We start from the raw sequence: 26468 nt of genomic DNA, 5'->3' as shown, positions 1-26468 counted from the left end.
GTAGTCTAAAATCCATGATACTAGAATCAAAGAGTAACATCTGACCCTTGGGTCCTCTCAAATGTAAACATAACATGAGTAACAAATATCTCTCTAATCAGAAATATAACAAGGTAAATGTTCGCAGCACATAACCAAATAATCCAACAAGAACAATCCATTCTAATTACTTAAGCATTTAATAAAGATTGATTACTCTGCATTAAAAAGGCATTTAAAACACATAAGCAAACACATTCATAAACATGACTAACCACTGCTACAGGAACCTAGTCCAGTGTAGCATGGTAAAAGAACATAGTGCAATCTCTGCACACATCTCAGGGTAATCACGGAACAACCTCATGATACCACATCGATCCTGGTAACCACTGGCACAAACCTCAGTGAACCAAAAATCACATCATAATCTCAAAGATCAGTCAAAAGCATAATCAACGCAACTGATAAGGAAACATAAATCCAAACACCTCAACGGTGTAGACCACTTAGGGTCACAATCATGATCCATCACAACAAAAGATCATCGAGGTCGCATCCATCAAGACGACTTACAAAAGTCAAATGGGAGAGGCACTACAAACACTCTTACCCTGAGTTTTGAACAATGTCAAGACATGCTAATTAATTAGTCATTCACTGTACATACAAAATGTGATCAAATTAGTTTATTATAATTGTAATTTACCTGTGTGTTAAAGCTAAATGTGTCACTCAGGAACTCATCAATGACTAGCCCATCATCTATAGTGTCTCCAACGTGACTGTCAAATGTGCTTAAGGATCCACATGATGTGCAGATGTGACTATGACACAAAGAAGACTCCTCCTCAACTAATGGACTGACACAATGAATGAAGGTCTGTGTCAAAGAATTGATAGTCCCTAGAATACTGGTCTCTACATGTTCCTTCACAACTAAAGGAATAATCACATGCTCACCCTACGACTTGACAACAAGCAGCTTAACTACATTAGGGTCACGATGTGACCCCAATCTCTCAAATGATGATTCCCCACCTTTACCTTGAGAATCTAACATATCAAAATAATTGGGGATCTCCCCAAGGACAAATTCATAATAATTTTCAATAAGAAATACATTAGAATGTCATGATTATTGTAGAAAGGGGCATCAAAGACCATCAATCATCCATCCCAAAAGTTATTTATAATATCATCATATATGTACTGATGGACGGGGAACATTTTAGTTGTATGTTTAACAATGTCTTGTTCTTCAGGTTTTTAAACAATGCACATATGCTATCTTTTGCTGTGTCCTTTTTTCTTACAATAGATGCTTAAAATCGTCCCAAACACTATATTAATTTATTTAATATTTCATTTGACATTATTATTAATTAATTATATATTTTTATATTCTTCTACTTATTTAATCAAATTTATTTAATTAAATAGGTTCATTTACCTAATATATTTAAATTTAATTTAAATACACCCTTTTTAATGTATTAAATTTATATAATGCATAAGTGCTCCATAAAATCCCCTTTCAAATAAATCTCAATTTATTTAATTCCCTCCACTTTATTAAATTCTTTAATCTTATGATTAAGTTAAATCCTATTTAATTTAATCGTAATCCCATCCTAAAACCTAGTCTACACCCATCACTCTCATCCTTCTAAGCCTACCCTTTAATCAATCCCACTTAACTAATCCTAAACACCTTTCTAAACACATCTTAGTCCCTCAGTATTTTCTCACATGTGTGAGCAACTCAAGATCCAAGAAAGCTTCCATTTTATTATATTATTCAAAAAGTCTTACACACTTACACACTTGTACCCCTTTCCTTTCTCCAAGGTTTCTCATATGTGCAAGCAAACCTTGAGCCATCCCTTTCACCAAAAAGGCTTATGTTGACCTTTGCATGGCTTGTCTCCTTAGCCCACGTGTCTCCCTTGTGGCACCTATGTGGATGCCATATAGATGCCACCTCCCCAAGGCCTCTCTCAAACCTATAAATAGAGCCCTTGTCTCAAGCATTTATCATCTCCCTTATTTGCATTGTTATCATGCTAGTATAGAGTTAGAGTTTTCTTAAAGATTTTCATGTTTATTACTAACCCTTTGGTAAATGTTAGATTTCTAACCTTTATGCTTGCATGTTTCATGATATCTTACTATTGATAGTTTACTTCATTGCATGACATCTCCATATTCACATCTTTAAAATCCTTTGAGGTTAGCTCACTTAGCCATTTCTTGAAGGTATTCTACACACTTTTAGTATAGATTCATGTTCATACTCTTGCATTCATTCAATCAGTTTTGAAGGGATTCATCATAGTTGTGTTTGAGGAGAGCACATCCACATACCTCATCTTGAGAACACCAATAAGGCCTCTTATGGACGTCTTTGTTGAGCTTCTTTGAGGTTGCATGAGGATTCTAATATTTTGGTTGCATAGTTTTAAAACTCAAGCAGTATTAGTGGTTTTCCAATCTTATTTGAATCTTTGATATGCACATGCTACTAATGTTTTCTTGTTTACGTGTGCTCTTGATAGGTTAGATTTTCTTACATACACTTACATCTTTATAGGATCATTTGTTTGCATAATATCTTCTTTGTTCTTCTCTCTTAACACACCAAATATCCAACTGACCACTAACATAAGCTACATGGCTCATAATGAACTTAAGAGAGGATGCCAATTGTGCTCTCATAGGATTAGTTTTCCTACAAGCTTTCAACCTACCAATGATTACTTCTAATTTATTTTTCCCTCTTTCTATTTCATTCATTATATTGTCTTGGGTGCCAGGAGAAGGTCTTTCAATCAGTGAAGGTTGTGGAATTTCTTGCTCTTCTTGTGAAGGGTTTTGATTTTGATCTTATGGAGAGTTTTGATTTTGATTTTGTTGATCAAGCTGGGGATTTGGCGGTTGATTATTCACATTTCTCACTAAGAAACTAATTGCATTTTAAATAAATAAATAAATTTGAAGCAAAACTAAAAAAAATACAAAACAATGCAAACACATACAAAACAATGCAAAAAGAAGAGTAGAAAACATACTTGACGATCTCGATCTTGATCTCCAATGACGAGGAGACATTTTGAAGAGGAGAATGAGAAAATTCTTCAAATTCCAAACAATTGCATGCACGCTATTGAGGGGAAAGAAGAAACCAGCACAAAGAAATAAGGGAAAATGGAATGGTCAATGGGTTTGCAACCCATTTATAAAAAAATTAGAAATTTGAGTTGTGTGTCATCTTTTTGGCACCACAACTTGGTGCATTAACCCTTACCATATAATGGATCTTTCATTAACATTTCTTTTCCAAATCATAGCAACAAAGGAATACAAATCCTATGAATATAGATCTTGAATTGGCATGCTTACTCCTTTGGTTGTGCTAATTAGACGTGCTTTGTGGTGGCTTTGCATTATAATGTGTGTCTTGAATTGGGCAATATCAGTTTACATCTTCCATATCATTTCATATATCAAACAACCATAACAACTCAAATAACTTCCCGCATATAAATTCGAGGCATGATGCTAAAGCCTAAATCTACCTTTAACACCATCTTCATAACTAAGATGAGAACTGAGTCATATTCTAATTAACTCAATGAGCTCACAAGTGATGAAGTCTTGATATGTGCAACGCTTGCAAACATAAATATGGACAAGAAAATAATAACTTCATCTCAACATAAAGCAACACAATATTGGCCATGAAAAAGTGAGTGAGTGAGAGAGAGAGAGAGAGAGAGAGAGAGAGAGAGAGAGAGAGAGAGAGAGAGAGAGAGGTGTGGAAAATAACTTACAAATTAAATATGTTTGAGAGTGTATATACATACGTTCTCTCAAATAGAGGTGCAAAAATATTTATACATTAAAAACAATATAAACTAGAATGAAGACATATTTCATGCTTGCACATATAAACATGAATAAGCCAAATCATAAACTCGTCTACACACAAAACAACTTAATGTTAACCATGAAATAATAATTGACACTCACATAAAGTCCCTTCAAGTTAAAAATATCCCACCTATTCTTCAAATACCTTAAAATTTAAAAAAAATCAATTTAAAGAACCACCCATTCAAAATTCAAAATCATACAACCACAACTTGAATAAATATGATGCTAAAATCAAAATATATTTTTCAATACCACCTTGAAAATCAAGACGAGAAAGAAATCCCATCCTAAGTAAATGAGTCTACAAAGGATCAAACCTTGTTGTATAAGTTCCAAAATCAAAAGGGGTAAGGCTGTTATTGTGCCCCATATGATTTTAAGGAACAAATACCCCCTAATCAATGCTTGACCGAAAAAATTCAACATAAAACTAGTCCTCCAAATTGTTCAAACACCTACATAGATAAAAATCTCTCATCCAAAATAGCCATCCTCAACACAAAATTCCAAGTACCTAACCTAAATATTACTTGATCTTTCTAGAGCTCTTCTTTTCATATTTGGGCCTTGAAGGGAGGAGAGTTGAGAGTATGTATCACCTTCAAAACTAAGTCCTATCCTCACTAACTCAATTAGATTTTTCACCCCACCTCCAAAACTAAGACAAGAAAGAAGTCCTATCCAAAGTAACTTGACGAGACCACAAGAAATCAAGTCTTGCTATATTTAAAGCTCCAATATTATAAAAAAAGCCAACCCGTTATTATGTCTTACACATTATTTGATGATTGATAACCCCTAGTCATTATCTTTTAGCTAAAGAAATTCAACAAAAAACTCTAATCCAAATTGTTTAAAAAATCTCCAATCCACACAAAATCATCCTCACCACAACATTCCAAAGCCCTACACTAAACCTTACTTGTTCTTTCTAGAGCTCTTCCTTCCATATTTGGATCCTCTTTGGAGAAGAGTTAAAACTTAGGATATGTACGGCATTGGAAGTGGGAGAGCCTATTAAGGAGGTGCACGTGCCAGCACCAAGATAGAAATAGACAAAAGAAGAGGCATCTAGAGCCAACACAACAACCACATGCGAGCATTACTATAAGAACTTTGTCCACACCACACTAAGATCAAATGTGGTCTATAATAAATTCAGCGTTCCTTGCCCCAAAACCACCCAAACCCTCAAAAAATATTGACCACATTCCCCGATACCGGGAAAACCAAAAACAAAAGCATGCCAAACTAAACATGGATTCAATCGAAAGCGCATGTCCACATTTGTAGAGATCGCATAGCAGATATGCAAACCCGGTAGCGGAGCATACCAAGAAATCGCCATAAATAACCACATCAAAGCCAAGCAATAAAACACAATTTCTGCCATTTCAATCCATTTATATCAGCCGGTGTCCTTCATAAAGCTATCAGAAAGCACGCGTTTTGGGGTCGGATTCCAAGAAGAGCTCTGCCTAGCTTTTCTATAAAAGGTTCCTGAATTCGGCCAGTGCATCATTGGTTTTTTCTGATGTCTGGCCCGGGATTCGAACCCGCGACCGGCCCTGAAACCGAAGCTCCCGACTGGAAGGAGGAAGTCCTTCAAGGAGGCTCCCTTCCCAGAGTGGAGCTTGAGAATGGCGTCAATGGCTGGGCATCGCCACCGGGAAACTCGTTTCATGTTAGGGGCCCGAATTACTTCGTCAAGAAACAGAAAGTTCCTGCAGGAGATTGGCTTCTGAAGCCCCTCGGGGTCGATTGGGTGAAGTCGAGCTCTAAGCTCGATCATGTCTTGGGAAGGCCTGATAACAGAGTAATGTCTGCGTTGAAGAGGGCCAATCATGATGGGAAAGCTTCCAATGCCTTCATATTCGCTGTTAATTTACAGGTTCCAGGAAGGGAGCCGTACAGTGCCATTTTTTATTATGTGACTGAGGATCCGATCCCTCCTGGTTCGCTCTTTGATCGGTTTATACGCGAAGACGATAATTTCAGGAATTCCAGGTTAGGGTTGATTTTAAGGAGTTATGAATTTTTTAAAGTTTAGAAAGGTCGGAGATTTTTTATTTCAATTGAATTTTGGAATTAAGATTTGCCGTATGTGTTTTGGAGCGGAAGGCCTGTGGTAATAATGTTCTGGAAGAATTTTTGGGCCATTGTTCTAGGCCCGAGGTTTTAGCAATCCCACCCATTGTCAAAGGCCTGCTTTTGCGGTTGGCCTGAAATTCTCCCTGCAGTGCGTACAAAGGTGTTGCTTTAGTAATCTCTTTGTTTTGTGTAAAAATATGTTGCCCTCATTCATGTTATGGATAAAATTTCAGGCCAAACTTTGTTTTAATTGATTTTGTAGTGCCGTTGGGAATCGGAAATTCCCCGATAGGTGAATTTTAGCCACCGGTAAAAAAATCTTAATTGGCGAATATCGATCTCTAATATTTAATTTGCCGATTGGTGAACTGAAACCATGGACTCCAGAATTTTCTTGAAAATAATTCTGATTCATAAAAATTGAGGCGATTTTTTGTTTTGATTGTTTTCGTGTTTTCGTGCTGTCATCTTCCTTCGGGATTTTTTTGCCCCAATTTGTGAATTTTAGACACTGGCAAAAAAAAAATTGTCAAAGTGAAGTATCGTTCAGTCATCTAAAATTTTCCGATTGGCGAACTGAAGCCAGGGACTTGAGAATTGGTAATTGATGAATATTCTCTACGGAATTGATTTTTTCTAATGAGTGAATACTGGAGGCTAAAATTAAATTTGCCAGTTGGAGAAAATTATAAGCCACTGAAATGATCTTTAATGTATTACAGGTTCAAGATCGTGAATCGCATTGTGAAGGGCCCCTGGATTGTGAAGGCCACAGTGGGGAATTATGCGGCATGCCTACTTGGGAAGGCGCTGACATGTCGATACATGAGGGGACATAATTATCTGGAGATTGATGTGGATATTGGTTCCAGTGCACTAGCCAGCGCGATTTGTCATCTGGCGTTAGGGTATACTAGTTGTGTGACGGTGGACATGGGGTTCTTGGTGGAGTCCCAAGCGGAGGAGGAGCTGCCCGAGAAAATTTTAGGGGCGGTGAGGATTGCTCAGATGGAAATGGGATCTGCCGCAAGGGTTGACAGTTTGGTTGCTGATGAGAGGGAAAGAGCTTCTGGTGAAGCTGGCTCAAGGTTTCAGAGGAGCAAATTGGGGAGGGGTTTGTCAATGTTAAAAAGTGGGCATCAGAAATCCCTCTGCAAAACTGGGAAGGTTGAGGCTGAGGAAGTTGAAGCCGAGGCTAAATAGTGTTGAAGTTTTTAAAACTCTACACCCTACATTGAGCATTAGGGTTGCATGATGTACTGTTACTTTTCCAGTTAATCCCTGCTCAAACTGGCAGGAATTGGATTTCGCTCAACAGAGTTCAGGCATTGCAGGCTTCCTGCGAAGACTTAACTCTTTAAGTGTTTAGCTGTTTTTCCCATTCAAATCGTTGAGCTGGGCCCTGGGCAACTGATCTGTGCGAAAGGATCTGGATAACTTTAACTGTATATCTTGAAGTGTAGATCTAGGCCTAATACAGAATTCTGCAATTGTGCTTCTTTAAGGGGATTAATCTCAAATATGTTGAAATTGCATTGCAGCATCTGTGAGTGAATTTAGTTCTTGAATTTTGTTTTCACGTTTTCAAGATTTTAGTCTTTGTAATAATTGCATTGGATGTTTGGTCTTAGCGTAATGGATAAATAGGAGTTCTATGTTCATACGATAGTCTAGCACTTCTTGATGCTGGGATCAATGCATCATACAATTCAAGGTTCACCTTGACCTTTGGGGAGTTAATAACACAAGTTTCATTACAATTTACTCTTTTCTGTTGCCATGAATATTATGAATATTATTAATTAGGTCGAATCCTAAACATTTTTCACTTTTTTTTGGTTGCTTAATATCTGTCACTGTTTATGATAAGTGGTGAAAGATAGTACACAGATCTTTGTTCTTTATTCATGTGGTAGATAGGAGATACCAATGAAATTATGTTTCGACCTGTGTAGTACTTGTGCCTTAAGCATTTGATTGTGTTTGTTTTACATCACTTTATAATATATATGTCAAGGTTTCCCTCGCTTTTTGAAGAAATATTAACAGCTGTATTTCATTTCGATTGAATCTCACGAAAGAAATAAAATGTATTACTACTCAAGTAGTTGGAGTTTCAAATTGTGTGCTTTCTTTATATTGCCATGATCTGTATCATGTTTGTAAATAAATGGAAGGAAATTGAAGATATATTTTGGGCTTTATTGAAGTAATTGATAAGTTATCCAAGATTACGATGCCACGAGCATGAGAGTTGGATGTCTGATCTGATGATATATGCATGTCACCGTATTTAAAAGCATACTTCTTATAATTGAACAAATGTGACAATATACCCTTTTATTTCAAGCCCTTTGATTTGATGATGTAAAACTAAATAAATGGTAAATTACAGTATGATTTTCACATATCCTGGCAATCATAACTTAACATTGGAATCAGATCCAAGGACAAATTGTTGGAGCTGCAAAAATCATCTTCTATGAATACCAGAATTGCTATACCATCATATTGGAACAAATTGAGAATTACTACAAACTTAGAATGTTCGTTATCTTTCGTCATCCCAATGATGGATCACAGAGTGTGATCCAAAATGTTGATGCAAAAAACAGTAATACAATCGAATCCAGAAACATTCTAAGTATTCAATAGATTGTAGAAATCTGCTCTCTACTATTACTACAAAGGATCAAATCCATAATGCAGCCTTGGCATTTTGTGTCTCTGTGTTTAATCGACAGCATCTATAAGTGGCTTTAGCTATTAAGAACTTGCACGAAAAAAAAAACCTGTTTCATGTATTTCTGATGACAATCTTTGCAAGAGTGTTGTAGGTATCTTTTAGTCCCAATTTAATGATGAATAGGATTTCAGAGGTTATGCCACGGCTTGTGAAGAAGAATATGGGGCTGCCAGGTACATCAGTATACATTACAAGGCTTAGTTTTGATCTTGGAGGAAATATCGGAAGATGTATTGCATTGCAATATATCATCTGATATATATATATATGATGTCAAATATAAACTTTTCCAAATTCTAAGGGGTTTTGTATTGGTCAATTTCATTGCAATTGTCATGCTTTGGAATAAGTGGTCGAGAATTGGATGGGAATGTATTGGTGTCCAAGATTTTGCCACGGGTTTTGTGGAAGGACTTGATGATCCATTGCATATGACAGTATATCCATTTGCATGCTTGTACATTCCAAGAAATACTTCAGTTTTTGAGGAAATATAAATAGTTGTGCTTCATTGCAATTTACCGTCCTCAGGTTTGGTGAAATAAAGGCCAAATGCTAAGGATTTTCTCACAATTTGATTTTTAATATCTGCAATAATTTGTAATTAGTCCTAGAAAGGATATTTTGGTCCTTTTTTGAATTGATGGATTTGAGCTCTTCAAGGTCATGCCGTGGTCTGTGTAAGAGGAATTGGTAAAAACGTTTTCGAGTGCTTGTATTATAGCTTTTTACAATTCAAATAGGAACTTAGTGAGATATTCAATGTTGGCTGTGTGGGATAACTTGGAGATCCAGGAATTGATGGATAGGAGCTCTTCAAGGCCATGCCGTGGTCTGTGTAAGAGGAATTGGCAAAAACCTGTTTAAGTGCTTGTATTATAGCTTTCTACAATTCAAGCAGGAACATCCTGAGATATTCAACGTTGCCTGTGTGGGGATAACTGGGAGATCCAGCATTTTTAAGAGTGCATTGTATTTTTTACATGTTTAAATATTTTTTGACGTTTTCCATTGGAATGAACTGGCCTCAAATTAATGAAATAGGCTATGGGATAAGGCAAATTTCAAGGTGTCTCACATTCTTTGATCTGGTCACATCTGCCACAGTTCAATGTCTTTTAAAACAGCCTTACTGTCGTTAACAGGAGGGTATGTTTATTAAGGATTTTTGCCAGAAGGCATTTGTGCAACCACGTGTGGTCGTAAGCTGGTGCGAGGTAAATTTTTGGTTTCAAGAATATTTGCTTGTGGCTGGTTTCATTTTTTATCAAGGTTAATGTAATTCGCAACAGGCACATGTTTAAAAAAAACATTTGGCAGCTAGGGGGGAAGAGATTCAGTAGCCATTAGGGGTTAAATGATCTATTGATAGAGTAGATGCTATAGATACCCTCAATAGTCGATCTTATATGTACTAATAATCGATCATTTTTAATCTATTTTGGTTGGTTGTTGACCTATTTGTGCACCATTTTGGGACAGTTCATAACGACTACTGGAACATTTTACCGCAAGGACTCGTGTTTTTGGCGAGTGACTATTGGGGGTAAACATAACGGGGTATCGGACAAGTTTCTACAGAGAGATCTGTAAATGCTCAAATGCCGAAACCTTAGCTTTAACCTCTTGAGTCACCTACAGAAGTACACCGAAAAAATTGGCATAATTTGACTTATGGTTTAGGAAATCTAAGTACACGAAGTTAGCCTACGCGACTATTAGATCTCTTCCCTAATTACAACATTTATACCAAGCTTCATTTCTGTGTATCTGTATCAGTACAATTATTGAACCGGAGGTCATTTTTTTTTTGAGTATATGTCTTTGTGTCCTTTTCTGAGTGTTGTTTACACCTTTAGCTTAGAAGCTGCAATCATATCATGGGCACAGCCTGCCAACAACCTGCAAGTTGAGGAACGAAGCAGATATTGAATCTTGAACCAGGAACATTTTTCAAGACAGAGATTTGATTGAATGGAAAAGTTATGTATTGGGTCAGTAATTTGAATGCCTTGATTGCAGGTATCAGATATAATGATCCATGCTTTTTCTATAGTTGTTTATTGAAATGTGCCTTTGGGTATCTAAGAATCGTCATGAAGCTGGTTAGGAATGGTTAGGAATAATTATTTCAAGGGGTATTTATGGATCTAAAAGGGTTATTTTGATATCCCTCAGCAAGGAAAAATGCTCATACGGAAACATAGCAAGGGAGCATAGTTTGTCATAGCTGCATCTCAACCTTATTGAATTTAATGGGACATTGGGCAAGTTGATTGAATAATACCATCCTCCAATGGAACTATGTACAGCTAGCTTGTACAATAATATTATGCTTTAAAGTTAGTTGATCATCTGGGCAGTATATTTAATTTTCAGTTTTCGGCTATTATTCTTCATTCTTAATAACTCATTAACTGTCCAGCAGTTCCCCTGAATACATTAATTTTCTTGAGGTCTTTTGATTACATTCGAAGGGGTGTGCCTAAGATGCATTTTTGTTTTTATGTTAGAAGATTTAAACTAATTTGTGTATATATAACGTGGATTTTGTCACGAAAGCAAATGTACTTTAAAAATATGACTGCGAGGCTTTTTATGACTAATGGAGAAGATTATAATTTGGGTATGTTTGTACTGTGATTTGCAAGGAGTTTTCTACCTGGTTGGGTAGGGTTAGAGGAAGGCTAGTTTATGTTACAATTTGTAAGGAATATATGGGAGAGGATCTAGTATTTGAACTAGTTTTAATGAGTGTGATAGCAATAGTTAATTTAATATCTACATTTGTTGATTTAGTATCTAATATTTTTTACAACATTGTACTAATAGCTATAATATTTAAGAATTTTTTTTTGTTATTATTGGATGATATATATCTCATATTCTTAAAAAAAGTAATCATGTGATGTCACATCAGTTGTAAAGTACGGGGATCTCTAATGTACTTCAATTGATCTCACTTTTTTTCTTTTGAATGCTGTGACAAATAACATGTGCATCATATTTGTTGATGTGACCTTGACACTTTAGCCTTAAAACCATCATCATAAATAATGAACTTGTTAAGTTGTAAAAAAAATATAAGGTATTTGCAATTTTCACTTAAGATTTGTAATAGTGTGAAGTTAGGATGTTTCACTATTATATCCCCTCCCCTATTAAGAAAATGTAAAGTTAGTCTAGTTCATTTTGATTTATAGAAGGTTTCAAAGGCAGGTTACATATAATTTTGTAAGAGAGAATTTCTGACTAAACTAGTCTTCCACTAAGAGCAAGTTGGAATTTTATTTGTTAAGGCCTGGTACGGTCTCAACAGGCTGCTCAGTGCAACGGATAGACTTTAAAATGTGAAACCTGTTTTTCCCATCAGTGTGGCATCATCATTAAAGAAATCAAAATGAGCTAGCACCTTAGTTTGCCTTATCAAGGACAAGTTTGGCATCTTCCTTCTAGTGATCAGGCTAATTTAATTCCAGCAGAATATGGTTATGTATTATAAAATATCATCATTAAAGAAATCAAAATGAGCTAGCACCTTAGTTTGCCTTGGCAAGGACAAGTTTGGCATCTTCCTTTAGTGCTCAGGCTAATTTAATTCCTGCAGAGTACGCTTATGTATTATAAAATAGGAACGATTCTCAAAACCACCTTGATTAAGAATACATATAATAACGAATCATAGCTACAGAGAAGATGAAATGACTTCAAAACAATTCAAAATAAAGAAAGTGGGGGAGCACAATGATGTTGTGTAAGATTCACTCATATTTTCAGGACTGGCACTGGTAATAATTTGACTAGATTGGTTAGGTGCAACAGGAGAAAGGCTCGGTTCACGTGCCCTCCTTGTCTTGTATGCTTGCACTACTTCGGTTCATAAAAAACTCGTGACTCTGGATGAATGCTTTCTCTGTGTCAGAGCATAAAATAAGGCGTTCACTGAAGTCGCTTAAATAAGTTAACAGTGTAAGGGGTAGATTTATTCCTGAGAACTTGGAGTGCATGTAAACCTTCCCGTACAAAAGTTAGGTACTTAAGGCCAAAATTGATCGAACACAGTTGGCTCATTCAAGAGAGCCTGTTTTGAAGAAAGACGATGCTTTTAAATAAATCTCGAATTCTAATTGCAGATGGATTGAAGTATGGTTCAGTTAATATATAATTAGGCAGCTGTCACTTTGTCTGAATCCTGTATAATGTTTTCAGAATCGTTATCTTTATGAAAAATACACTTAAACAAGCTTTGAAAGCGAAGTCTTGACTTTATTTTTCCTCAATTATAAAAACACATTTATATATGAAGATTGCAGTGTGACAGTTTTTGGTGCTGATGTTGTTTCTGAATCACAGTTTTGTTAGAAGTCGGGAATAAGGAGAGGTGAGTCATAAATTTTGATTTAGCTATGGATATCTTTAACAATCTTTAAGCATGTATATATGATTAAAATGAAAAGTAAACAATGCAACTCATAATATTATTAATAATTTGTTAATTAGGAATACCATGGCCAAGGGCAAACCCGTTAGGGATGGTACCCACAAAATAATCCACTTATCAAAAGTATCTTGTGAAAGATTTGATCATGTTAGGAGTTATTATTTCAATACAAAAGTAACAAGCAAAACCCATTGTCCAAACATGCATATATAAGAGTGACCAAGACCTTTTCATCCTTCATCTAAGACGATTGTTCTATTTTGATAGCTTTATAGATCACAGCCAGGTGTCCACCATGTTCCACCTCCTTGCCTCCGCGATATGGGAATCAACTCTCCTCTCTATCCCCCACCGCCCTCTCCCCGCACCTCCGATTCTATGTGGCAGAATACGTGTCCCATGAACCAATGGTATGATGATACCTGTAAAACTTTCCACTGCTCCTTGTGCTTGGCCTTTGATGCTCATTCCCTCACTTTCACGGACTTACAACTCTTTTACTATCGCTTTCTTTGCCATAAGAAGCAGTTATTCATTGCCTCATAGTCTAGGTCCCTCCGCGACATGCTTACTCATTGTCCCAAGTTGTTTTGGCGCATCATGTTCCCCCGTTGCTTCCAACCCCTGTCCACCCCAAACCTTCACTCCCTCACCTCCCACGTTTCCATGCTTTATGACATCCTTTTAGCGTGCTCCCTGTCCCATCCTGCCTCCCCATCGTCACCTATTCTCCACCTCCAACATTTATGAGGCCATCAGACTTATGAGATGCAGCAGGACAGTTGATGAGGAGGGTTTTTAGGCTGAGCTCTTCAAGCTCAGTGCCTCTATCCTAGGTCCTTTCCTCTCTACACTCTTTACTAGAGTGGTTTGTACTAGGTTTCTAGACTCTTGATCAATGCACACTATCCACCTGATCCATAAGTCCGGGTTGGTTTTGGACCCCAACAACTATAGGACCATCACGATTGGGTATACCTTTGCCAAATTGTATGCCACAACTTTGAGTACCATTTTATCTAGAGACTTAGACATGAGAGGGTGCAAGGCCAAGGGTCAAGCAGGCTTTCGGGCAAAAAACTAGACCACGAACCATATTTTCACATTGCGAGCTATTTCTGAGGAGGCCTACCACTGGAAGACGAAAGTCTATTGCTATTTTGTGGACTTTTGTAAGGCTTTCGACTCCATCCCCCATATGACCCTTTTTCAGAGGCTTGGAGATATTGGTATTTCTGAGATCCTACTGACAACAATCATGAGGTTATATGAGAAGGTGGTTGGTAGACTCAGGACCCCCAAGGGCCTCTTTGATTCTATCCAGAGAACCGTTGTGGTGAAGTAGGGTTGCCTAATCTCACCCACCTTGTTCGGGATTTACATTGATGAGCTCGAGACCTTTCTTAGTGACTCTTCTTCCCTGGGTGACAATTGTCATCTACACTAGGTACTTGTTGAGCTTTCATTTTGCACGATGCTTAATGATAGGAATTCTTTTGAACTTCTCTCTTGAAAAGCTAATTCAAGAATCAACTCCAAGGTTTCGAGTGATCTTGTGACCTACTGGAATCCACTCAGTTGAAGATAAATGTGAATGTTCACGAGGAGGCCTTTGCTAGTTCTGAAACAATTCAAATAAGATGTATGATCTACTTGTTGCTTCAAAAGAATAACCACCCAAAATGGAGTATATTTTTTTGTATTTTCTATTTTAAAGATGAATGCAATCTAACAATGCAACTATATGAATTCCTAATTTAACCAAGGGGTTAGTAAAGCAAATAACGAAGATAAGGTGACAAGAAATTTAAGCAAATAACATGAAAAGTAAATCCTAACAGACATAAACCTCGGTAACAACATGTCTGCGAGTTAAGCTTTTGAAAAGGTCGATAAGTAACCAATGAAAGTAGGAGCAACGCTTCCTTAATTCCACTAGTGCAATCATCGATGAAAATTCAGTAACCGCAAGATGTTTCACTTTACATCAAATTGCAAGGCCACAGAAAGTGCACTCATGCGAGACAAAAGCTATGCAAGAACAAGATGATGATCTCTTCTCGAACTAAGTATGTTAGCGAAATTTGTAAAACTATAGCAAACACTAGAATTAAAAGATCGCACAACCAAAAATAACGCAATAAACTTTTAGCGCAATTACATCCCATGAACATACATTCACAAAATATAACACACTTAGGCAAGAATCACTACACTCCAAATGCGAGCACCAAAAGCATATATTATTGCAAAATATCGGCAGCCTTGATTACATATTACAATCCTGAATTTAGAAGAAATCATCTCCTCAATTTGTGCTAAGAGTGAGAGATATCTTTTTGCAATCATATGCTTCTAAACTAATAAAACAAATCTATTTATGTACAAACTATTTATCTAATTGGTGCTAAGTAGGACTCCATCTATTTTATATTATTAATTGAATGCATGAGCCTTTATATGTCATAAAACAAAGGAAGCATGAAAGAATAAGAAAGAGAAAGCCTTCAGTTGATGTAGGAGTGACTGGAAGTGGCAAAAATAGAAGCTCCATCTTCATTAGGTGTCCATAGGAGTTAAACTATTGTCAGAATGTGTTTTCAATGGATGGAAAGCTCTAATTTTAGAATTGACAGTTAACTACCAGTGCACCTATGAGTTCTTCAAAATATTCCAAAACACTATTGAAAAAGTGTACCAGCGCACCTAGCACCCCAAGCACAACAACACACCTCAGAAGTAGGCTCTAAAAATTGCAAAATTTCACTAAGTGTCAAAGTTGAAATTTTGGCCTCTGGGTTTTGTTCCCCTTTATATCAGAGCTATGTCTAGATATTTTTCCTTGAATTTCTCGATTATCTCAGTGACTTGAGCCACATCTGGCAAATCTAAAGCATTATATTTATCTTTTACTTTCTGCCTGTAGTTGCCCACTTCTATACAAGCCTCTGCAAAATCTCCAAGTTTTACATCAAGCTCTAATAAAGCTTCTTCTGTTCTGAATGCCTACTTGATATCTTCATCATTAGAAGCTTCTTCAAAACTCTTTCGAAATTTCTCAACTACTACCTCTATTGGTACTAGCTTTTCTCATGTATCATCTTCAAAAATGTCTAGACATGCATCACTATAATGTTTCTCAGCTTCCAAAATTTGTTCTTGGGCTTGGTCCTTGAGCCTATGAATCTCCACATGTAATGTCTCCATTACTTTATTGCCATATGCAATCTTTTCTATCCAATCATCTATTTTATCTATTTCCTCAGTTGTATATACATCCATCAATATCCAAACCTTTGTCCTTTAATAGACTGCAATGCTTGCAAGTCTTTTCCCTAGGTATGCACCTCATCCATTAGACCAAAATCTTGGTTCAAAATGGCTACTAGCCTATCCACATTATCTTTCATGAAGTGTAACAGTTTCAAATTTCCTTGTATAATCATTACACCTTTCTCCTCAAAACTTTCCTTCCATTGTTGACAAGCTCTCAAAAATAGATCCAATTGGGCTATACCCCTGTCTCTTCTCTCAATTGTTGTATTTAAAGTCTCCTCCGGATGCTCAGGGTCCAAGGGACCAACAACTTCGCTTAGATATCCCTTTAGGATTTCATTTTGCCTCTGAAGTGTTATCAGTTCTACCCCATCTTGCTCCAAGGTCCTAAACACCTCCTTCATTCCTATTGTAACCATTAGTTTTGTAGTATCCAAGGTAGGCTTTCCAAGCATGACCTCCTTGATCTGATAATCTCGTGGAGTCAATTCTTCAACATTCGAATGTGGAGGAGGGATAGCCACATGAGCAAACAAGTCCTAGTTTTGATCACTCATAATAAAGGCTCATGCCTATGCATCTTTTGGAGGTGAATCAGGCTTCCTCAAGACTTCAATCAATTCCATTCTATCTTCCTCCTCTATGGTGAATTACTGCTTTTTATTTCTTATTACCTCTTTTCTTAGCCACCTTGGGATACGTTCTAATGGAGTTTTTCTTTTAGAGGATGAAGGAGTCTATTCTGCAATGCCCTTTCCCTTATCTCCCCTTTTTGGAGTCTTTTCCTTCTGTGAGACAGTTCTCACCTTGGTGTCTTGGGAAGTTTTTTGTGGTTATTCACTTATCTATCCTTCTTCCAATACTTCCTCGGTGGATACTTGTTCCGACTCTCCCTCCTGTCCCATTTGGACTTGCTCTTCTTCATTGTTTGGAGGAAGGGGAATAGCCGATCCCTTATCAAGAAAAAATGTGACTTGCACCTGGGATGTGGCGCTAGCTCAGGCCCTTGTGATTCTAGTGGCATCTGACTCCACTCCTCCTATTGAGGTTGATTGGTTGGGCATCCCTGATTTTATCTCCCACCAATTTGGTACCTATTGGTCATTTTTGCCTTCCCGCCAGAATCACCACATTGGAATTCAACATAGTAACGTTCATAAGTTTTAAATATCCAAATGTTCAAAAGGGGCACAAAATACCTTATGCTAACCTTATGATATTTCTTCCCTACACATTTTAATGTTTCTGCAGGCCCGCAAGTCCCCATCGTCAGATCAAGAGATATCTATGGTTGGCGCTATCTTGCTATGGAAAGTTGCATGTTGTTTTTCCATAGCGATATAACGCCTTTTGGACGTGTGGCCGGTGGGTCCTCCTTTTCCTTGTTGTTTCTCCGATGTCGGGTTTTACTAAATCCACGGTGGGCACTGTGGTGCTATCGAAAAATCTGTGTTCCTCACCGTTAGTGACATAGCGCTCGGACGAAAAATGATACTGCAACGACATCAGAAGGAAGGTGGGTCCCAAGCATGCCCCATCGGATATTAGTGATGAAATTTGGCACACACAGTGGGACCTCAGGCAATGTGGAAGGATGACTATGCTTGGAACGAGGCTTTGATTCGTCGCCAGCTGGGTAGTTCGTTGATGTCAATAGTTACCTGGACCCACACCTCTTTCAAACGCATGAAGATTTCCTCACCCTCGGATCAGTCTAGATCAATGGTGGGCGCTATCTTGCTATGGGAAGCTGCAAGGATATTATCCATAGCGACATAGCGCCTCGGTGACATGTGGCACAGACAACATCATGGGCCCACCATTCTCCAAAGTAATATTACGGCTCATCCTTGGTGGTAGTTGTCAAGTGGGTCATAGTACAGTGGTGATATTTCATTGGTCCATTTAGCCAACTTGGTGTGTAGTTGTACAATTTTGTTGATCACCATAGATCTAAGGAAAATCGACGGTAGGTGCTATCTTGCTATGGAAAACTGCAAGGATATTACCCATAGTGACATAGCGCCATTGTGCCACATGGATCGGTGGGGCTAGGTCTCACCAAGATGAGGATGCTAGGTTGTGCCAGGTGGTTGCCAAGTGTTTCGTGGGCCCAAAAGTTTTAAGGAGATAGCGTAATAATATGGCGAGTCTTCACGATCGTCAGATCAATCTAAATCCACGGTGGGCACTATCTCGCTATGGGAAATTGCTCGGAGGATATGCATAGCGACATAGTACCTCGGTGACACGTGTCCCAGTGGGTCCGGCGGAGGCAGTAACGGTTAGATGCACTGGCAGTTAATGTGACTGTCGCAGTTGGAGTTTGAGGAATTGGCGCAGTTAGTAAAGAAAGATTGGTCAACCTCAGGAAGACCTTGTGGGGTGGCAAAGTGAAAGGAGATCGTTGGTCCATGTGGCTCATTTTGGTGCCAGGGTTATGTTGACCTGCTGACCACGCTGGTTCGTGAACTGGGAATAGGGGATACCAAGGTTTTTTTGCATAATATGATCTTATGATCGATTCCAACCACCCTGGAGTAAATACGAAACAAAGAGGAACACTCTACCTCCCAATCCAAAATATCTACTTGGTCAGAGCACAGTTATGGCACCGTTTCTATCTATTCAAGGCCCTATTTTAGTTAAAAATCAGATTTCATGGTACCAAAAGGCTATATTCGGATCAGATTTTCTTCTGGATCCCCATGATTGTTCTCTGTAGGACTTCAATGTAGTGGTTGGGGAGTAACTTCAGTTGGAGGACATCTCAGTTATGCCTAAGCTATAAAGGCAAATTCGAAATTTTTTGAAGGGGTCGACCTTTCTCTGTTTTCTTTGTTATTGCTCTGCAGATTCTCAGTGTAAATTCCCCTGTGCCTCTGAACTACATGATTTTCTGCCTTATCTCTTTCAGCCATTAGTATCAAAGTGCAAGAACTCTTTGCCTCTTACTGGTGTTTTGTAGAGATCTATGATCTGCATGACTGTATCTCCTTGGCCTATGAATGATAATATAAGTGAATCTCTCTTTCCTTATGACGTTCATCTCAGTCTTCTGATCTGCATGTGATTATTAGATTAAAGCAAGTCTGAATGTGTATATCCTTAGTTTCATTTTGGTTCAATAGTGCATTTATGGGCAGAGTTTGGTCTGAACACTCTATTTTGGTGCATCACCTCTTTAGATTAGATTAGGTAGATTTGCTTTCATGCTCTCCTTCTCCCTTTTCCTCTCCAAGAGTAGTTAGGTGCATCTTGATAGTAAGAGGAAGCCGACCTTCTCCGGAGACTCAACCTCATACTTCAAGTCCCACAGCTTGGAGGTTGTTTCCATGTTTCACGAGGTCGTCCTTATATAGCAACTTTGGACAAGGGTGCAGACTTCAGTGATAACAGTACCCATCAGCATGAAATCAAAATCTGATATGTTGAAAACATCAGTGCCTTCCAAGATAAGAAGCTAAAGAGATAGGAAGCCAGATGGCTTCTTCCCCCGGAGGGATGGTATAAAGCCAACTTTGACGGTGCCTCTAAAGGAAATCTAGGTCCTTCGAAAAGTGGTGGAACAATAAGAAATAACTTTGGTGAGGGAGTCACAGTTTTTTCTCTTCCGTTGGGAATCCAAACCAATCATTTTGCTGAAGCCAGAGCAGCATGCCATGTGGTTAAACTAGCTTTTGAAGTAGGAATAACTAAACTTTGGTTAGAAGGGGACACTAATAATATAATTAATTGTATAAATGGAAAAACTCTTCCATCTTGGTCGATTACCAATTTAATTGAAGAGACATGTGACACACTTGCAAAATTTGAAACTATCCATGTCACACGTGTTTAGGGAAGCAAATCCAGTTGTGGATTGGTTTGCCAATAAAGGTGTGGGATTCGACAAGTTGATTACATGGCAATCGAAAAAAAATATTCTGGTAGAAGCCAAGACCCTTATCAACTTGGAAAAAATCCAGGGGTGTACGGTGGAGATCTAATTGCAATAATGACTATTAATGAAATTTGGGGAATGAGTACGAGTCATAAAGGCTTTGTTGGATATCGCAAGTAGCTGAGGTTATCTTTGTCTTTTTGACACATTTTGTGGGTCGAAATTTTCATTTACTGCCTATGTTTTTGTAAGGTGAATTATTTTGGCGCTCTTCAAAGGAATAGTGCCAAAATTTCGTTTGTGAAGGAGTTGCAGAGCTCAGAGCATATGAGAATTGTAGGAGCTAAAAGTGAAGAGATGGTGGGAGAATGTTGTAGAAAGGAGCCGGTGGGGGAAGTGAAGAAATTGAGAAATAGGGATAAAGTTTAGAAAAAGCTGGAAAAGGGAGGGGTTGCAAGTTATATTGCAAAACTTCATGGTTTTGATCCTGAGGTCACCAACAACATGGTGAATTCATGGAAAGACAACAAGGTAAAGGTGAATGGTGTCTCGGTTATGATCATAGAGGAGATTGTTGCTGCAATTACTGAGATTCCAATGGAGGGTTTCAAGTTTTTCAGGGATAAAAAACTCTCTACCAATGCAGTGAAGGATTCTGTGAAGAGCACTGAAGAAATGAATGAACTGGTTAAAAGCGAGATATTTTATGTGATAGAATCCATTAAGAAGCTTTGGAGGTATGTTTTGCATGCTATCATTGAATATATTACTCTAGACCCTAGGTTTGATTGAGTAAGAACCCATCATTTCGTTCTTTTAAATAATTTTCACCATGATAGTAAAATTTCTTTCCCTTACTATTTATTTACTTCCATGAGTAAGGCAATTTCTAGTTTTAAGAAGAAATCGACTGTCAACCCTGCTCTACATGAGGGATTGTTACTACTAATCCATGAGCACTTCAAAGCTCAGATGGTTAGCAACAATCCCTCACTGGAAGCGGAAGCTAGCAATGGTAGCTCTAGCTACTCTTCTGATTCTGATGACATTTAGAGCATAAGCTCGAAGGGGGAGGAGAATATTTCTTCTGGTAAGAAAATTAAGGGTCAAGCTAAGAAGGTGCCCTCTGTTATAACCCCAAGAAGAAAGAGTCTAAGGGACCACGACCAAATCTCAGGTAAAGATGATATGGATTATAATGAGGATGAGAAGGACATGGCTTCTGATGATGAGGGCAAGGAGAAGGAAGAGGAGAATATGGAAGAACATGTAGGGAAGAAACGAAAGAGGGATGGTGTGGATGATGAGAGGGTTTCGAATCAGGGGCTAGATGTTATGATTCTCCCTCTCTCCCCTGTTCATCCTAAATCTCATCTCGAGGAGAAGGAAAAGGCTGATATTGGTGGTAAAGAGTTGGAGTGCTATCAAAAATAGGAGAAAAGCTTGGAGGAATTTCAATGCTAGGACTACGATGATGGGAATTTATAGAGAAGACATGAATCCTCAGATTCTGGTGGATAACTAGGAACAACCCCAGCTTGAAGAGCTCATTGACCCTGCTATTTTGGCTATCACTGATAATGCTAGGGAGACAAGAATGAATCTTTTCAACAATGCTCGTAATAGCATGATTGATAATTTTAGATCAATCAAGTGGCTATAGCATGAGCTAGAAGAGGTCAGGAAGAAGGTTGGTCAGTTGGAGGGAAACAAGAAGAATACAAATAATGAGAACCAGGGGGATCAGGAGGAAAGAGTCAGTCTGGTTGAGAGGAGAATTAAGAATCTAGAAAACTAAAATCATAACTTGGCTAATCAGATGATTTCTCTCCTCAATTCGATCAATGAAAACATTCTCTCCTTAACCGGTGTGCTCAAAGATAGAGGCCTATTGGTAGGTGAGGATGGAAAGGACAGAGGTAAAGCCAGGTTTGATGAAGATATGGCCACTGATATCACCTTTACTAGTTTGGACTAGGATACTTAGAAAGCCCATGAGTAGATGGTCGAGGAGAACCAAAAGATTTATGAGGCAACCCAGGCCATGCAGGATCTCGAGAGGAAGAATGAAGAGTAGCCCTCTTGTTTTGTCTTTTTGTTTTTTGCTGTATCTTTTTTGGCTTTTGGTTCTAGCTTTTGCTAAGTTTTGTTAAAGACAGTTTGTTTTTCTGGCCTTTTCATTGGCCTCTATTGTTGGCTGGGCCTTGTGCTTATTATCAGCCATTAGACCTATTTTATTCTGGTTGGGCTTCTTTTGCTTATTTTCAACCATGTTTATGTAGCTACTTTTGGGTTGTAGGGTCCCTGTAAAACCTATTTATCTTATCAAAAACATCAGTGCCTTCCACATCCTACTCATCTATCCATTGTTGCATCTTATCTTTTGATGTGGTAGTTTGAATGGGTTTCTCAAGAATAGATGGAGGTGTGATGGTAGAGCTTCTTCTCCTTTTGACTTTGTAGCTCTTGCTAGACGAGTCCTCCAATTCAAAGGTAAGTTATCCTCTTCATCCTCTTCATCCTCTTCTTCTACTTCTTTAAGGATTGGTTCAGGAATTGATGGGAAAGGAATCACTTTCTTGATCACCTTTTCCCTTCTCTTTACTGGAGTCTTGAGCTTTCTTCTTTTAGGCATGGATGGGGAGGCTTGCTCTACTTGTTGAGGCGGGGAAACCTCTTGTACTTCAGTTTCTACTCCCCCTTGGCCCTGTTCAGCTAGTGGCACTTGGGGATCACCTTGAGCTTGTGAAGCTTCAACATCTTTTGATCCTTTAACATTTTCTTCCTCGGTCTACGTAGGTGCCTGAATTTCTCCCTCTTCTAGTTTATCTTGTTGAGGATAATTTCTTTTCCTCTTGCCCTTACCTTTACCCATTTGAGCCTGACAATACCCAACTAGTCTATCAAGTTGGTGCACTGTTTTTGGTCTTACTAGTGATTGGGCTGTAAATGTAGGCACCACGACCTTTGCTCCTCGACCTTTGGTTGGGCAGGCTTGAGCATGAAAGACTACTATTTGAGGAATTGGATCAAAGTTGAATAGTTTCCTGATCCAATCCTGCGTCAATTTAATGACGTGCCTCGCCATATGGTTGATGTCTGAGTTTTCTTCTCTATCTATCTTGACGTTCATGATAGGCCTGTCGCTAATCTTATCCCTTTTGAACAATGGATCAAGTAGCCCCTCTGAGTCTTTTTGCATAATCTTTAATAGGATCTTTATCTTTAAAGCCCTCTTTGCTAAATATAGAGTCATCCTTCAATAATCCCTTATATAGACATCATAGTCATCTATTGCATTCATCCAATGATCTTTGACTACATCCTCATGCTATAATGTTTTACCCACTAAGTATTGTAATCTCCGGATATTGTCAAAATAAGGCCATGGAGAATTATACTCTTCCAAGGGATATTGATCCCATTCACATTCAAAAGACAAAATATCTTGTCTTCAATCCACCTAAAAAGGTCCTATAGTCATAGGTCACATCCAACATGTTTTGTGCTACTTTCTAACTCTATCATATGCAAACAAGAGTTGTTGGGAGATCTCCAGGAGAATAAGTCTATCAATGGGATACCAGAGAGCTTCTTAGGGTTGATAGTTGTACCTAGTACTCTCAAATATGTAAAGGTCTAGAACCAGATATAATGAGTTCCAACTCGTGACATTTGTGCAATTGCCTCCTCTGATATTCTCTTCACATAATCCCCTTCTATGAACCAAATTATTGCGAATATGAAAGTATCATTTACAATTCTATATTCTTTTCTTTGCTTTGAAAGCTTTTTCTTTACTAGCTGAGGATATACTATATATGGCCATGCATTGGCATCTTGCATACTGCCCCTTTTATACAGCCCTAGATAATCCGTTGCTTTAGCAACCAACAAGTATACCAAATATGAAGTCATATAAATTTTTTGATTATTCTTTACTACTACCAGATGTTCTCGCAAGTTCTCATTGAGAATGGAAGTCCAATCAAGTGGCATCTTTGTCGTCTTGATGGTCTTGATAAAATGCACCATCCAAATTTTCAAATGTCTTGATGTAGGCAAACCCATGACTCTACTCAAAAGTATAATTAAATACCCAATGTCCTCCTTCATGTAGCCCCATGTCATATCCACTTTGCCAGCTTTCCATCCTAGGGGAGTCTTCTTAATAAGGTATGAGGACTAAATGATCTAAGAAGCCTCGTTAACATGTTCCCTATACCATCTCTCCACTTGCTCACAGGTTAGTCTAATGAATTGATCTGTCCTTGGGAGATGGACTTTCTCAATGTTCTTGGGTCATAGATCGAGGATGATTTCTCAAGTTATGCTTTTCACAACCTTTTCTTTAGGAACATGATGTTTTGTGAGTGTCATAATCAACTCTGAGGATTGCACTGACACTGGGTGTGATGCTGTGCTAACAAGCCCTAATCTGATCAATGCAAATATCATTTGAGATCTTTCTGTGGGTTGGTTGCACAATGTTAAGAAGGCACCCAAATATGTGTGACCTAAATCTATATCTTGGATCTCTGTGTACTCATGCTGAAACCGTGACTTTGTGGGAATGCCTTGGAACTTGAATACTATTGGTTTTGGTGCAATTTTCTCAAGAAGGGAGGATGATGAAGATGCCATCAAATTTGCACAAAAAGATGTTCATCAGTCTAAAGTTGAAAGAAAAATGATCAATTAGATCCTAGTACTGATATGAAAAAAAAAACTAAAAAAACCTAGTTAATCCAAAAACACGAAAAAACTTGATTTTAAGTCTTGAAATGCAAAAAAAATTGGTGCACCTAGCACACTTGATAGGTGCACCTAGTGAGCCCCCTTTTCAAATCAAATTCTTAATATAAGGTGCTCAATAGCACACCTTTTGAGGTGCACTACTGCACACCCTACATTTTAACTCTTGGTGAAAAAACAATTTTTTTGTGAAGTTTTTAAGGTGCACATCAGTGCATCTAATTAGGTGCATTGATGCACATCTTAATTTAGGTTCTACTTGTTTATTTTTTAGGTTCTTTTTATGTTTTTATGGACAAAGATGCAAAAGAGGTGCACATTAGTACACTCGGCTAGGTGCATTGATGCACACCTCTTTTTGGTGTCGTTTGATGTTTTTTTTTGTGTTTTGCAGATGGTGGGATGCGGGGAGGTGCACCTCACTTGGTGGGGAGCTACGGCTAGAAGCTGGAGAAGATGAGAAAATGAAGAATGATGACAAGGAGAAGGGTGTGGGGGGGGGGGTTTATAGGCCCTGTCAACTTTGGTGCTACGTAGGTGCGCAAGTGCACTATTGCAAAGGTGAATTGCCTCCTTTGATGCACTTTGGTGCACTAGTGCACTAGTTGAGGTATGCTGGTGCACCTTCTTTTTTTGCAAAAATGGTCATATTCTTCCTTCACTTTGATTTTTGTCAATTGGGTTTTCCAATCAGGACCCAAACGTGAACTAGGACATTAGATAAAACCTCAAAAGGAATCGAACCCCGAACTAGGAATTCGAAAAGCCAAAAAATAAAAGTAGGGGGTCCCCATTTCTTAACAAAATGGGGTGTGCGTTGTGAAACCACAATAGTACTGATCTTCATCCTCCTTTTTACTAATAATGTGGCTCATTTAGCTTCTTCTCCTAAGGGGCTTCAAAGGCTTCTTGATAGATTTGCATCTTTTTGTTACTTGAGATAGCTGCTGGAGAACCTGGAGAAGACTTGTGTTATAGTCTTCAATGGTCTGAAGACCTCAAATCTCCATTTCCACCTTTAGGGTTGGGAAGTTGAGATTGCTTCATCTTACACATACATTGGGTTTAAGTTCTCTAGGCCTCACTTCAGCTTGTGACCAACCATTCAACCTCGGATTTGCAAAGCATTGGGTTCCCTTGCCATGCTTGAGAGACAATGCTTTATAAATCACTTCTAGGACACCTTGACTAAGTTATCCTCACAGTGCTCTATGGTTCGGTGGTATGGGGGCCTTCCCTTTTAGACTTAGATTTAGCCTCTATTGAGCGTATTTAGATTTTTCTCCTTCATCATATTATCAGATGCTAAAGATCCACCCTACATAGTGTTATTTTGGCTGAGTTTGGTGCCCACCCTTTTA

At 38.2% G+C, this 26468-nt stretch overlaps 1 protein-coding gene across 1 annotated transcript; it reads left to right on the top strand.

Annotated features, from left to right (window-relative positions):
- Positions 1-5047: 5047 nt before the first annotated feature.
- On the top strand, positions 5048-7549 carry LOC149538160 (protein ENHANCED DISEASE RESISTANCE 2-like). Its single transcript, XM_089799545.1, has 2 exons — positions 5048-5922; positions 6729-7549. Exons 1-2 carry the CDS (start codon positions 5450-5452, stop codon positions 7207-7209), a joined length of 954 nt encoding a protein of 317 aa, XP_089655671.1. The 5' UTR covers positions 5048-5449; the 3' UTR covers positions 7210-7549.
- The last annotated feature ends 18919 nt before the right edge of the window (positions 7550-26468 follow it).

The sequence above is a fragment of the Cupressus sempervirens genome, chromosome 9, assembly GCF_028749045.1.
Source record: "Cupressus sempervirens isolate cs-2001-9-10 chromosome 9, ASM2874904v1, whole genome shotgun sequence".
Taxonomy (NCBI): Eukaryota; Viridiplantae; Streptophyta; class Pinopsida; order Cupressales; family Cupressaceae; genus Cupressus; species Cupressus sempervirens.
This window is presented reverse-complemented; position numbering and strand designations above follow the sequence as displayed.